Here is a 16,702-nt window from a genome sequence, read left to right on the forward strand (position 1 = left end):
CTCAAATTATGGGTGTTTGAATTAACGAGGTTTACTATTTTTATGTAAACATTTTTTGCACTTGAATTACTACAAAATATTATTAGGAATACATAAGTTATACATAGTATATTAAAACATATATAATATCGTCACCGTTCAGGCAAAAGTCACCAACCCTAAAAACATAGTTTTGAGATATAGCAATTTGAAAGTTTGAAAATGCAGGAAAAATCAGATTTTAATGTTTTTAAGGTTTTATCTACATTAAATTATTTTCTCATGTCTTCTTAATAATTTCTTTAAGGTACTTTTACTTTTTGATGCTAATTAAAACATATGGAAGGTTTTAAAGGAGGCAAGGTAGCTCAAATTATGGTTTGCTTGTTAACAATCTGAACAATGTTAGCCAAAAGAAGCATCAGTAAAACTCACCATCCATAGTATAGTGACTTTTGCTTGTATATTTATCACGAAGGATTTTTTTTTTATAGAGTCAATAATGTCTATTCACCTATAATGACTTTTGCTTGTTAAGATTTTATCGAAAGTCATTTAGTGAAAAACAAATAATTCGGATTTAAGCAAAATTTTACTAACTAATGTACCGAGGTGAGTTTTGCATCCTAAAGAACATAATTTTACGCTTCGGGTGACATACTCAACTCAAAACTGCCATTTTCAGGGTTGGTGACTTTTGCCTGAACGGTGACGATATATACTAAAATTAGTTGAAAACGGCAAACATGAGAAACCCAACTGTTATTAATAAAATTCAAAAAACAAAGCTTAAAACACTTTTTGATTAATCTTAAAATGTGATTTATTTTTTAAAGAAACATGCTTATGATTTTTAATTTGTACTAAATATTAATTATTACCGAATACCTTATTGCCTTCGCACCTTGGCCAGTGTGTATATTAAAAAATATTTCTCAGTTTCGATTAAAAGTGAGTTTCCGTTATGATTATATTGAAGTATAGATTTTAATGAGAAATTAAAAATAAATCATTAAATTCTATTTAAAAGTCGTAGCAGTAGGGAAGGTTCATCACAACGAAAATACATAGATATTTGGCATATTAGCATAAACTTATTATTCTTAAAATAATGTCTTTTTAATATATTTTGTTTAATAATTATACTGCAGTATATTTATACACACACTAATGTCCCTATCAATAGAATAGACAGCAAATACAAAAAGAATTTGCAATCGCTTGAAAAAACTAATATGTAAGATGTAAATTAAGACTTTAAAAGTATCTTAAAGTCTGAATGTCTTTTAAAATGAAGAAACATGGAATGCAAAACTGATTGATCGGTAAGAAATATATTGCGGATTATCATTTACTTGAGATAAGAGATGAGAGAGATAAATTCTGATTTGGGTTTGAATTCTGGTTAATTATTGCTCAAGTGTTATTATTATTTATAGGCCATTAGGAAACTAAATGAGCAACTCATCAATATCATCCATGTAATAATTTAGTTAACATTATCAATGCCATATGCTAGCAATAAAACTGACCTCTCCACTGTACACCTGTTGGTTGTAGTAAAAACACTGTCGCAACTGAGGTCAATCGATTGTCACGTATTAACAAGCTTCAAATGGAGATAAACACAATATATTTATTAAATAGAACCATCTTCCTGTGTAGGTACATATATAATTGGTATAAATGTTCATGGTATTACTACCGTGACTGATGACAGTGCGTTTACGTTTACATTAAGATATTTGACAGATATCAATATGTGCAATTATTATGAAACATTGCCGCTGTGCGTGAGATGTGTATCAACAATTGAATTGAAATGATTTTATGGAAGTTTTGAGTTGCATTTATTATGAATGTCGACCGGCTTGCAATAACACCACAATTCAAAATTAGAATAGTGACTTAATACATTATATTAATAATCGTATTATCATAAGCTTATAAAATGTACCAGAAAAGTACCCATATCATTTTGTAAATATCCTGTGTAAATAAATACAAGACTGTGATATCTTTAAAATACCAATGATAATAAATATTATAATTTTTATGTTTCCCAGAATACGACCAATCATGAAGATCGATAAACTAGAGAATCATTGTATATTTCGATATGTAATATAATTATTGCCTTGACAAATAAATAAGGACGAAGCTTCATAAAAACCCACGCTAATTTTTAATATTGTGTAAAAAAAACGATTTAATTATGTTATCAATATACAAAAAGGAATAAATCTAATACTGGAATACGGATTTCTTTTAAAATATTAGTATGTTAAAGAGGTTTCAATGAATAAAGGCGATAAGATAAAAACGAACACCGAAACACTACTATAATACCAAAAATAGTGTCAATTAAAATCAATCGACAGTTACTTTTTACAAAGCTTTGACAGACGGTAATCGTGAATGTCAATTTTTCATATGTTCCACATATACTTTGAGTGGAAATCAACCTCACAATGAAGTTTTTAATATAAAACAACAAACATTTATTCATAACAGACTAGTGATAATAATATAACCTTAAATAGATGATGCTTAAGAACTACCGACGATCGAGATTACGAGAGTAAATGATTTGAAACAACAAAAATTTATGTAATATTACATAGAATGGCAGATTCACACGTACACACCAAAACAATTTAATAAACATGTTAGTTAATTTTATTATCTACACACTTTTATAATTATCATAATATAAGAATAATTAACAGCTTTGTGTTATGACTTAAAACGTAAGATTTCAATCGCATTTTGTACGGAAGGAAAAGCAACAAACCTCTGTCAAATGTGTTATTCTTTGAAAGTATTATTGTGCATACAAGTTATGATTAGTAATAAATTTATTTTGACAAATAGATAGGTACAGTAGAACCTCGTTAATAAGAACACAGATAATTCGAAATTCGCCGTAATTCGAAATTTTCGCGAAAAAAAAGTCCCATGAACAATATTTTCATATAAAACCATACCTTTAATTCGAATTTCGTAATTAGAAATTATTTCGTAATTCGAAATTATTTCGTAATTAGAAATTATTTCGTAATTCGAAATTATTTCGTAAATCAAAATTATCTCGAAGTCCTGGCATAGAAAAATATCCAATAAATCGTAATAAAGTACACTATTTCATGAGCCAGTCATTGAAAATTGTGACAAGACTTTTCTTAAAATATAAATTACTTATTTTAAGGTAATAAAAATAATCTTGACATTTTATGACCCATTAACACACACGGAGCCGGAAATTTGGTAGGCACATTTATGATCATAAACGATATTGATGAAAATCAATTTTTTTTTTTAATTTTAATATTTTCCCCCCATATAATTCGTAATTCGTTTTTTTTTTTCGATTTTCAATCCCGTGGAATTCGAATTAACGAGGTTTTACTGTACTTTGATTCAATATGGAAATAACTCAACAATACTTGTTCAAAAATAATGATGTTTGAAATTTTTGTGCACTTTTTTTACAATTTATGCCTGAAGGAATACACTAGAAATTAGAAATTCAATAAAGAACAGAATCTGACATTTCGTCGCTATAGGATTGGTTTGTCGAATATCTGTTTTTGTCGAAATCGACCTTTTAATGCAAAATGATTTTTTGTATCTAAATGGACCAGAATCATCCTTTTCTCTAAATTGCTTTGTAATGAAAACAGCATTCATATGCTGTAAAAACAACAATTTAAATACCTCCATGTATTTAAATATAGGATTATGAAATTTGTTTTTCGTCTCCTGAACATTTGACATTTGGTGTATTCGACAAACCAATCCTACAGCGACGATTTATTGAAGATTTTTATGACTTATTTCTTTATTGAATTATAAGAAAAAAATCTTTTAACATCAAATGATAACATTAACTTAAAAACTTGAACTTTTAAGTTGTTTCCCTATAGAATATTGGCCAAACTAAAATAAAGGTATGTCGATCATTAATCATTAATCCTTGATGGTGATGAGCACACAATATTATGTACGTATTTTATTTTTACACAATTGAAGACACAAGTGGATGAAGGAGTTATGTTACAAAATCAAAGTTTTGAGTAAATTGAGGTCAAAGTTTTTTTGATGTATTTTTTTTCAGTTGAGGATGATTTAACTAGTGATGTATTCAAGTGGTAACTAAGGATCACACAATTTTACTAACGTCAGAAATAGTTTGTTGAAGTCTTCAAATGTATAATTTATTTATAAAAACGTGTACATGACACTTACATCCACTAGAGAAAATAAAATAAAACTAAAACTAAAAAAAATAAAGTAGCATAGTCCCTTCATACCTTGCCGTAATGCCAGACCAATGATTATTTTAAGATGTTTGATACATCCATTTGAAAGATGGGTACACAACACCTTTATCCACGCAATAAAAAGACTGTCATAAAATGTAACATAACACCTTCATCCACTTGTGTCTTCAATTACATCTTCACATAAAAAAATTACAGTATTATTTACAATTTACAGTATGAATGAAAAGATGTGCATAATTCTTGCACTGCCTGCGTGCAGAAGACTGCGTTCCTGCACTAGTTATCCCAGAATGAAAACATTACCATAGCACATTAACACAGCCTCATAACACGGACAATGAAAGAGGTTCTTGCGTTATCTGTACTGTATAATTGTTTGAAATACTTTTCAATTTGTGACAGAGGTAGGAGGGAAACGATAGAGTATTTATTACTCACATAACATCGAGGGTGCTACGACAAAAGGGTGGTATAGCAAAAATGAGTTATTTACGGGGTTAGATTACTTAGAATGTCAAATTCAGCGTCCTAAAAATGGGTCAGCAAGAGTAAGTTGTTCTGTGACAAAGTCACAACTATTTTTTTGACAGAGTAGTCAGTTAAAAAAATGCCTTTTCGGCGTAGCACTATCGATACGTAGCAGTGGCGAAGAGTTCTTGTTGGAGTGGGTTAAATAATGGGTGACCAAAAAGAGAAGTTGTAAGACTGTCATACTTACAGGACTTGAAGTTGAATTTTGTACTAAACTAGAAATCGGACCAGACTGACCATACTAACAGAAAGATAAGTAGATTGTTTTGTTATACAGAAGGTTGGTCGAAGTCTGCTTATCATTTTCTATAGAGAGATGCATAATTTATTCTTTATCACTATTGTGACGTCACCGCCGGCATCTATGTATTTTTAAATCATTGAATAGGTTGCAATAATTCATCGCCTATTAAATTAGTCTTCGCCACTGATACTTAATTATAAAAAATATTAAACAAGACATTTACGCAAGTATAAACAATACTCTCTTCGAGCTGATTTCAGACATTCATGGGGTACGAATCGGTACGAATTAAATCAAAAGGATAATTGAACAACTAGAGCCATTTAAGAAATGGACAAATTCACTGACATAATAAAGATAAACTTAAGGGTCCCACTTTATGTATAATAAAAAAGCTAAAACTTCTACTGTCGGGTGACGAGATAGATGAAATTCAAATGTCAAAGGGCTGCGACATGTGGGCGATCTTGACGACGGTATCCCGCTGGGAACGGCGGTCAGGGACTGGACAAGGCTGCCCATCCAACAGCGATCCGCAGCTGGACTTCTTCACTCTTAGGTTGGGCTCACCCTCCGACCCGGAGGTGACATCCGAGCTAGACATCATGAGTCGCGCGGAGGCGTGACTCCTAATGGAGCCAGCCGTGCTGAGTTTCCTGGGCATAGAGCCGGCCAGAGACCCATTGGAGGAGGAGTGATGCCCGATGAGAGGGATTCTCTCGCGGGGGTCACCCGCCGAGGGGGGCGCTCGTTGGCTGCAGTTGGCGCCGCTCGAATCCGAAGTGGTGTCACACGTTCCTCCACCATTAGGCCGCAGCCAGGTCGTTAATCTATGGAAAAACGATGATTCAATGAAAAGGTACGCAGATGACAATTAAAATTTACATATTTATGAAGCTGAGATAAATTGGGATTAAATTTGTCTTTTTTTTTTAACTATGCGTATGATCCATGCAACTGTACTTGATTCAAAACTCTCTCAAGGGGACCGGGTGTTTTATTTTTTGATATTTATTACCAAACTTTAAAATCATCACTCATAACTCATTGCATTTTGATACGCCCCTCGATCTACGAAAATATATCCCAGTTCAAACAATATCAGCACACAAGTAGAGTACGATCCTCCACTGATCTATGTGCAGTATACATTTCAGCATCTGGGAGTAAATCTAGGCGTATAATTCATATAAAATTGGATTAACACGAAGGATAAAAGAAATTATAATAAAAATGATTGGCCCATATTAGTCCTGGGGCACATTATGTTATCCGGTGGGATTTTGAATGAAGAAACTCAATGGCTACCGGAAATACGTTAAATACAACAAGAAATAAGCTTATAATTAACTATTTCTTTTATTCAACGAATAATTCATGAGATTTTAAGAATGCACCATTCTAATTATTGAACATACATAATTTTGAAAAACACTTTCTGAGAGAATATATTATAACCAATAGAAAAAATCTTTTTGAAAAAAGTAAGCCACCCTGGTAGGGAATCGAACCCTGCATCTCCTGGGTTTACGCCCCGTCCGCGCATTACCTCTATGCTACAAGGCGACAGTGATAAGTGATAGTATTACAAGGAAGATTATTTTATATTTATCTTTGTTTACTATTGATTATGTTTGTGTTATTGCAGGTACTGAATTGGCTACTAATTATGAATGCTTCTCGGACCAGTAGTCTTACTGAAGAACAGTCGAAAGTAGCCCAAGAAATAGAAGCCACGATGCCATTTTCTGATTCAGGAGATAAAAATTTTGTATTATTATATCGTTTTAAATTACATTATTATATTCCATTAGTAGTAAGCGACATGCAATGGGTGAAATGAATTGATTTTTTAAGTACTTATGTAATAGTATTTCGGGGAAGATTGCTTTATATATCTTTATTTACTATTGATTGTGTATGTGTTATTGCAGGTACTGAATTGGCTACTAATTATGATATTATAATGAATGCACGAAAGAACAGTGGAAAGTAGCCCAAGAAATAGAAGCCATGATTGCCATTTTCTGATTCAGAAGATAATAATGAAGGTAAATTTAATGGTATTCAACAACTATGCTATTTTAGAGAAATATCAAGACTACTAGAGGATTATTCAATTGTTTAAGTTGCGAAGATTTGTATTCACTATCAATGGATAAATGATTTCTTAGTGTGTTTATTATAACAAAACCTTTTTATGATTGCAGTTATTCAAGCTGCAAACATATTGACCCCGACACGAGCCCTTGTACATGATTACAGTTCAGAAGCTGATAATGAAGGTAAATTTGATGATACATATTAAACAATCAGGGTATTAATTTTACACAACGTTTATTCAGTTCTTTAAGATGCGAGGCGTTGTATTAGCTATCGATAGACAAAAGATTTCCTATTATATTTTTTATAATAACTAAACCGTTTTTTGATTGCAGACATGCTGCGAGTACATCGATCAATACACAAGCACTTCTACTTAATGAAAGTTCGGGAGACCGAGAGACTGGTACAATCTAGTTAGAAATTGTAAGAAAAAAGATAATAATATTGTTGTCAAAGTAATGTACAACGACATGTTTTTAGATTTTGCCAGTCTCTTGAAGGGTCCATCCAGCAGGTGAAGTGGTTTCAATTTAAAAAAATAAGTGCCGACGCTAATAACATCCTCTTTAAAAATAGCCTGGATGATTTGCAACAATTCCAGTCAATATCTTTTAGTCGCCGAGGTAAGGCAAATAATGTTATCCTTGAACCTCCTAAATGTTACAGTGGTCCAGTGCAAATTAATAAGAAGAAGAACAAAGATCTCAGTATTCTACATATTTAATCGATAAATATTGTCATGAGTTTTGCTTGTCAATCCCAGATAAATGTACCGTATATGAATCCGGATAGTTTTCATGAAAGACTTGACAAGTAGTATTTTTGTGTATGTACTTAAGTATTATTTCTAATAAAATCATATGTTGTAGGTATTATTTCTAACTGCTGTTAAATATGTAATGCTGCAAAAGAGTGCGACACTTCGTACCCTTGTGGCACAGCCTCAAGGGTTCCGTTGTCGTGGCCGGCCCTCTCTCAACCTGGCAGCGGTGCTAGAAAAGCGATCTACGCGCTGCAGGTCTGGAATGGCGGGAGGCGCAAGAGTTGGTGATGGATCGAGGAAAGTGGCGCAAACTTGTGCTTGCCCTATGTCTCAACGCTGGGTCGTGACAGGGTGAAAGAAGAAGATGAAGATTTACTATGTAAATGTAACTGTCTATCAAATTTGTACATATTGTTTCAAATATAAATGTATTAAAATAAAACTATATTTTTATTAAATAATAACCTTCATCCAGCTACCTACATCCTATGAAAGTACTAAACTATTACATCTTACACCTGCAATAATAAATGCCAGATTACATGATTGACATTATAACAATCCATATGCTCCGTCTGTAGTGGAAAAATAATTTAAATTGTCACTAAATGATAAAACAATAATAAAATCACAACTTTTGTATCAACATGTCAAAAGAGATAAGTTTTCAATTTATATTCTTTGTTTAAAAATACGAAAGGAAGAAAGGGATATGTCAAAAAAATATAGTAAAATCCATAACTATTGAAAATCTCATATTTATGTCATAGTATATCAATTTTAATAGACAAGTGCAAAAAAAAATGATTATTTTCGGTTTAATTACAATTTTAAGAATAATCTCAAAAACGCAAATTTTGTTTTGCCTTTCCTGAAAAGTATCGATTTTCGACTTATCGCCCTCTTCCTATCGCACACAGATATTATGTATGCCCCAGGACCACATAGCATAATTTAATTGTTACAGTAAAAACTCGTTAATACGAATTCCATGGGACCGAAAATCGAAAAAAAAAAATGAATTACGAAATATGAAATGTGAAATGTATGGGGGAAAAATATTAAAATTTTGAAAAAATATTTTTTTTTGACTTTCATTTCGTTTTTTCGGATTTCGAATTGGGTCATAAAATGTCAGGATTATTTTTATTACCTTCATAAAATAAGTAAGTAATTTTTGATGTTTTAAGTAATGAAGCAATTTTCAATGACTGGCTCATGAAATAGTGTAGATACTTTATTTACGATTTATTGAATATTTTTATATGCCAGGGACTCGAAATCATTTCGAATTACGAAATTCGAAATAATGGTATGGTTTTATATGAAAATAATGTTCAAGGCCCTTTTTTTTCAGGAAAATTTCGAATTACGGCGAATTTCGAATTATCAGTGTTCTTACTAACGAGGTTTTACTGTATTCTATAATATTCATCATTTTCGTTATGTGCTTGTTTCTAAAGAAACTGATATTTTTTTCTTCATAGAGTTAGCAGTTCATAAGAAAATCATCACAAAAAATTAAATATTTTGGCTCCTTTTTCAGATTTGAAGTTGGTACTTAATGCTGGATCCTATGAATCACCAACTTGAACATGGAACAAATAAAATATACTCAACAGAGAAGGTATCTGTGGTAATAAGTACTTAAAATAACGATCATAAATGGTACAAATTACTGCATATTAAATCAAGCGATGAGTGTGTTTCGAAAATACAGTAAATATGTTTTCCTGCCTAGAAAGAGATTTGCCACAAAATCTGGCAGACATAGCTACTTATTTAATTAAATAAATAAGTTGATTAAAATGATAAAAAGTATATATTTTAAATAGGAAATTCATTCTATACCTGTTGGTTATTGCTGTAAAATTTGGTCTCCGGGCAGGCGTCTGGTGCCAACATTCCCTCATGAGATTATAGATGGCACGGGGACATGCCGCGGGACATTGAAGAAGCTCGCGGCCGCGGACCATTGATATTACTTCTTGATTGCTGTAGCTATACAGAACAAAAATCACAACATTACTTTAAAGACAACCAATTAAAGGAATCCTAAGCAACGGTCAATTTTATTTTTCTATCACATCCAGTCCTGTACCTCAGGTATCTAGCGCAGTCCAAGCGGCTTCTCTGATGTGATCCATTCATCTAGTGGTGGGTCTTCCCATGTTTTGTTTGAAGTCTCCATTTTGGAACCCTACTTCTCCACCTATCATCCCATCTATTAATGTTGCTGTCCTACTCCCACTTAACACATTGTGGTCGGGACTTGTAAAATTACATTTTTAATGTATTATAGGTATAAAGCAGGACAGGGATATGTATGTAAAAATTACAGATGTGCATATGGGCATAAAATACCAAACTGTAATGGTACGAGGGTGGGTCAATAATTCCTTAGAAAAAAGCATTAAAACAGTTTTTATTTTTGTATTTTTTTTTTATTTCTCAACATAATCTCCTTGGAGCTCAATACACTTGGTTAGACGTTTCTCAATATTTTTTAAACCGTCAGAAAAATAAGTTTTCGGAAGGTCCTCAAAATAAGCATTTGTCCGATCGATGACTTCTTCATTTGAAAAAAAAACGTTGTCCACTTAGCCATTTTTTTAAGTTTGGGAAAAGGAAAAAGTCACTTGGGGCTAAATCTGGCGAATACGGTGGGTGGTCGACCAATTAGAACTTCAATTCTTCAATTTTAGCCATTGATCGTAAACATGTGTGAACACGGGCTATGTCCTGATGAAAGAGGATTTTTTTCCTGTTTAAATGAGGCCGTTTTTCTTCAATTTTGTTTTTTAGCTGGTCCAATAAAGATGCATAATAATCCCCTGTTATTTTTTTTCCTTTTTCCAAATAGTCAACGAAAATAATTTCACGTGCATCCCAAAATACAGTAGCCATAACCTTACCAGCTGATTTTACGGTTTTCGCCTTCTTTGGACATGGTTTGCCTTCGCAATCCACTGCTTTGACTGTTCTTTCGTCTCGGGAGTATAGTGGTGTATTCATGTTTCATCTACAGTCACAAAACGACGAAAAAATTCATCCGGATTGCGTTGCATGAGCGACAACAGGGCTTTAGAGGCCACCACCCTATTGCGTTTATTGTCGACTGTGAGCAAACGCGGCACCCATCTTGCAGAAATATTTTTCATGCCCAATTTGTCATGTAAAATAGAAATGACGCTACCTTTTGAGATCCCTGTAACCTCAATTATCTCACTCAACTTTAATCTTCGGTCACTTAACACCATATCGTGGATTTTATTGATCATTTCTGGTGTAGTCACCTCTACAGGACGTCCTGAGCGTGGTTCATCCTTTGTTGAAGTACGACCACGTTTAAATTCATTTAACCAGTTATAAATAGTTGCAAGTGAAGGAGCAGATATGCCGTGAACTAAATCCAACTCATTTTTTATTTCCTTTGCTGTTAACCCTTTTATATTAAAATGTTTAATAACAGCTCTAAACTCAATTTTCTCCATTTTCCACAAGCAAATTTTTTTTTTAAATGTACGAGAAACACACAACAACCCGACCAATCTGATTGAAACTTCGCAGCATACTGAATCGGTAGTGCCGCTGCATGAAAACAAACCGCTTACAGTACTAGTCGCGCCACCTGTCGGCTTTTCTAAGGACTTATTGACCCACCCTCGTATAAATAAGATACATCATATCTTAAATATAGAGAAAGTATTTTTTATATTAAAGAATCTTGCATCAGTATTGAATAAAAAAATGTTTATACGTAATTGTTTACCTACATAATTGTAATTATTGTAATTATAAGCATATACATAGCTGAGCATTTTGTATGGTAAATGCAATTACTTATATTAAGTATATAAAAAGAATAGACATACTGATAATAATGAATATTATGTTGTGTTGATTGATTCTAGAGTTTTATTTTTATATGGTTTCCTCGAAATGGTTGTCACACCAACCGCAAAAGCCACCATTTTTTGACAAATAGGTAATAAACTGTAAAATATATTGACACCCTTAATCTTTGTGTAGACAAAAAAAATGCATTGTTTGCATGTTTGCTGTTTCAATGAGTTCAAATTTCCAGTGAATCTAAAAGTTTTTGGGGAAAAGGGGACTTTGAAGTTTATTGTTAAAGTATTGTACCCTGCTATTTACATATTAAGTTATTTTTTATATATAATTCGTTGAATATTTCTATAAATTCAGATTGAGAACATTAATAACTAATGGATATTATGGGATATTGAAAACCGTGCAATGTCTTTTATGGACAATCTCTTACCACCGAATAAACACTGAATACCTTTGCTAAAATCACTTAACTGTGATTTATTAGTGACAAAATGAATAGTGTTTGAAGATTGCAAGGAAAATACGAACCCATAGTATGGTTGCAATCCGTAGCTATATATTTCCCACAGCACAACTCCATATGACCATACGTCGCTTTCAGTCGTGAATTTTCCATATAATATTGATTCAGGCGGCATCCAGCGAACAGGTAACAGTGATTTTGATTGAACCTGTAAGGTTTGTTTATTAATATTATTAGTAAAATGTTAAGATAACGTCAATTGAGAACAGGATCTATTGAATAATGGGTGAAAATTCAAGAGTTGATATTATCTAATAGTGCTTTCACTGCTAGAGTGTTAATGGGATAATATTGTATTTTTATAAGGGAACTAGTTTTCAAAATTTTCATGTTTTTTCAATATGCACGGACCCAACAGATTACGCTAATATTTAATAATTATTACTCATTATAATATTATCTCCTCCCCGTGGAGGGTCATAATATTTTGGATAGGAGTGAAAATGGTAATTTAACTTTTTTTTTGGTAAGTCTGAGATACACAGAATGCTAAGTTAGGTTGAATCGAATAAACGTCAACATAACATGCATACACTAAAATATAATGGCAGCTACAAATACGTTCCGCTACCATTATTGTTGCTTTTTTTAAAAGTTTTATTTCTCCACAGTATTTTTTTATCGTCATACAACGGTAAAACTGCGCAAATGATATCGGTAATCACCATCTTTTGCAAATCCGGTGGACATCACGCGATCAAGTCCTCATTATAATGTTTGAACTACGCGAGATATGTTGATATATTTTCTGGATCATAAATAGTTATCCATATAATTGCATATTATTTCGCTGTCATATTGACAAATTTGTAATGTGAAAAATATGTTTATCACTCCAAGGAATGAACGTAAATATTTGTAATTCCAGAAATAACATCTTTTCATTGTCTCATAAGTTGAAATTTCAGCTCAGCTAAGTATGGGTGTAAACTGTAAATTAAGACACTTTTTCAACACAAGGATTTTCGTGAAGAATCAGAATATATCTATGGCGTCTTTTTTGATATGCTTCAACATTTAATGAGTTCTGTTATGTTGAATGAAATATAAAATGGTGTCGTCACTAAAACTAATTAGGAAACTTTGAGGCTGATCTAGATAAATATGTACTATAAAATATATAATATAGGTATTTAGATTTATTATGGGACTAACAAAATTATAGAGAATGATATGGAAACATTGATATATTGAAATACATACCCTATAGTAGTCGGAGCTATAAATATCTCTGGATAATCCAAAGTCTGAGATTTTGACAACTAGATTGTCAGCCACAAGGCAATTCCTGGCGGCCAGATCTCTATGGACATAATGATGAGCGGCCAGATACTCCATGCCGGCGGCGATGTGTTGAGCAATAGACAAAAACTGCACAGGAGAGAGACCGGTACCTTCCGGTAGCGCCTTTTCCATCAAAAATTCATGAAGATCACCCTTAGCCATGAACTCGAACAGCATACACAGAGGCTCCTCTCTCAGCACCACCCCCAGAATGCAAACAATATTTTCATGACGCAGCTCCGAAATCAACTCAATCTCTCTTCTAAAGTCCAACTGAGTTTTATGGGATGCATTTTCCTTCAGAGCTTTGACGGCTACGAAGACGGTTTCATTTTCTTTTGTCAGCTGACCTTTATACACTTTTCCGAAAGCGCCTTCCCCGAGCTCTTCGACAAACTTTATCTGAGATAAAGTATATTGCGGTACTCTCAAGATTCCGTACGAACGAGAGCCTGGATTGGTCGGCAAGGTGTTTTGGGTGGCAAGCAAATCCGTAAGCTCGATTGGAGAGTTCAGTCTCGAATTTCCATAAATGTTTTTATCGGCGTTCGGCAGATTTATGTTTCTTATTGCGGCAGTATTATTTTTTGATTTCCTGTGTCGGCAGCATATGCACAGAGTGAACAGTATAAAAAGTAAAACGACCCCGGCCATGCTGCTGATGATATATATCCAAAGTTTCTGTGAACACTTGGGAACGTCGCAGACTTGTATTTCTCTATTTTCAACGTAACACCAGGGCTGGTTTCTTTTTTCCCCGGGATTGCGGCAGAAATTGTGCCCGGATAGTTCATCACGATTGATTGTGTTGAATGTTTGAGACCATTTCATGCAGCTGTGGCCCAAAATTGTGACATTTACGTTTCCGTCGTAATCGATTCCAGTCTCCCAATAGCACGTAGCGCCGGAACCGATGTTTCTTTTTATGCCTATTTCCAAACAATCGTCCGAATCGACCGGTAAATCGACGCACTCTTCCAATCGAAGCTTTTGACCTATTTCAGGATGACGTTTGGCTATAGCGTACTCGGTTCGGCAGAGCTCATTTTCCAGAATCTCGCAGTCGTGCTTGCACACCCGGCGAAGCGGTATAGAAGAACGAGACTGGTCAAATATTCGATTACCGAGTTGGGTTTTTTGAATGTGCCTATCGAACTTGGGATTCTTCTGTTCTGGGACAATTTTTTTTGTTTTCGTGTTGATGTGAAGTTCGACATCATCGAGATTATGATTTCTCTTGTAGCGCATTCGGCTTCGAGTATGTAGCGACAGAGGTTCTGAAATTTCAGGTGTCTGCACGCTCGGATCAAGATGCGGGGGTAATCCGCCGCGAGGAAAATTTTGGAACTGTATTTCAAGGTCATCTTCATCTTCACCCGGCAGACGTTTAATGGAACTTTTGGTAATCTTATTCACCGCTTCATTAGATATTAAAAACTCTTCAAAGAATAGTGTATTGGTCTCATTAGGCGTACGACAGATAGGAAACGTTGAAAAACATAAACTCGGTAATGCGTATCCCTCGCAATTAGAACTTATTTCATTTGAAAGCTTGATGACTTTGAACGCTATCATAAGTTTATCTTCCAAAGAATTCTGTGTACCGGGATACGGTATATATACTGATTGGTTTTTTAAATATTCGGCACAAATAGAGCCAGTGTAAAGTTGACATATACCGACGGCGGGAACTTCAAGACCGGTCGTGTCCAGAGAGAGATCATATTTTAAATTCTTTGTGATGCGATTATCTTTCATGATGACTTCTTTTTGCGATTTCTCTGATGACACATAGTCTGGTCTGGTGAATCCGTAAGTGGAGCTGGATATTATATCTGATATTCCGGACGGCAGCGTACTCTCCGGCCCGATATCAGTTTCCGGGTAGAGAGATTTATATGTCGGTATATTGCCGTCCTCATCCTTCGATATTTTTTCTTGAATTATTACTTTTCCTGTTGACTCTATCTTTCTTTTGCCGTTGCCAATGATGCAGGTGTAGAAAGCTTTGTCATGCGTGTCCAAATTTCGTATTTTTAGCGAACCTGAAATGGTTCCGTTCAGTACGGTCTTCTTAATTGTCACCCGTGTTCTGTCAGAGGTAATCGGCGCTTCATTTTTTAGCCAACGAACTTTTGTATCTTTCAATATCTGATCACTCGGGCTGACCGAATCAAAATTTCTCGAAGACAGATTGGAAAATGTCGAGTTGCCGTTAATATTAAATAACACAGTCGCCTCGCATTTCAATTTTAAGATATTACCGGAATATTTTCTGGTGGTATTGGATAACTCTTTGGTAAATTCGAACGAATACTGAAACTCGTTTTCGGAGGTATTTCTCGAAAGAAAGTCCCCATTATAACTTTCATCGTAGTCACTATCTGAGATGTCACAATATATAGTGGATTGAAGAGCGATTAAAATAATCAAAAAGTAAACCTGATACATATTAATATCACTATAATTTTATATTAATTATTAGTACATGACTGTTTGTGGCATGGATTAGAAATTGCTTCATATTTCACCGGTATTGTTCACATTCCGGAACATTAGTTTTAGCACAATTATCGGTGCTAAAGGAGACACTGGACATTACGGATGCGGCGAAACTGATTTCCAACAGTAAAATTATTAAAACTCATCTGTATAATAAGTATTTAATCTACATAAAAATTGTACAAAATTGATGAAACAAGAGTAGACATCTACAGATAATAGACAACATTATTATTATTTACTTTCGGTGACAAAATATACATAGACTATAATAATAGCAACAGATATTTCTATATTTTCTTGAATTATAATTAGATTATTGAAATTATACAATAGTGATAATAATTCAGTGTAAATTGTTCAACTGTAAACAATTATTATTTAACAGTAATATCTTGATTTTTTAAATTCAAAACAAAACTACCTACCTATCTATATCCTCCAATATTACTTTCTACGACGTGATTTTTTTTGATTATCATTTGGTCAGATGGTTAACAACAGCAAGCCCATGCAATCTTTTTTTTATAATAATTATTATAGTAATATGTATAAGATAATTACTACTTAACGTTCAATGATACGAACTGTAGGTATTGCCAAAATCAATCTATCGGTACCGCAGGAAT

The 16,702-nt window shown here is 33.5% G+C and overlaps 1 protein-coding gene across 1 annotated transcript; it reads right to left on the reverse strand.

Annotated features, from left to right (window-relative positions):
• Positions 1-699: 699 nt before the first annotated feature.
• Positions 700-16,305, reverse strand: LOC147078392 (tyrosine-protein kinase transmembrane receptor Ror-like). The gene is made up of 4 exons (XM_085959132.1): positions 13,491-16,305; positions 12,293-12,435; positions 9,761-9,910; positions 700-5,870 (listed from the first exon to the last, which is right to left on the reverse strand). The coding sequence occupies exons 1-4, from the start codon at positions 16,020-16,022 to the stop codon at positions 5,474-5,476; spliced, it is 3,222 nt and encodes a 1,073-aa protein (XP_085815258.1). The 5' UTR covers positions 16,023-16,305; the 3' UTR covers positions 700-5,473.
• Between the last annotated feature and the right edge of the window lie 397 nt (positions 16,306-16,702).

Source organism: Rhyacophila brunnea, unplaced genomic scaffold (genome assembly GCF_057557595.1).
Source record: "Rhyacophila brunnea isolate RB1 unplaced genomic scaffold, BYU_Rbru_1.0 scaffold_11, whole genome shotgun sequence".
NCBI classification, from domain to species: Eukaryota; Metazoa; Arthropoda; class Insecta; order Trichoptera; family Rhyacophilidae; genus Rhyacophila; species Rhyacophila brunnea.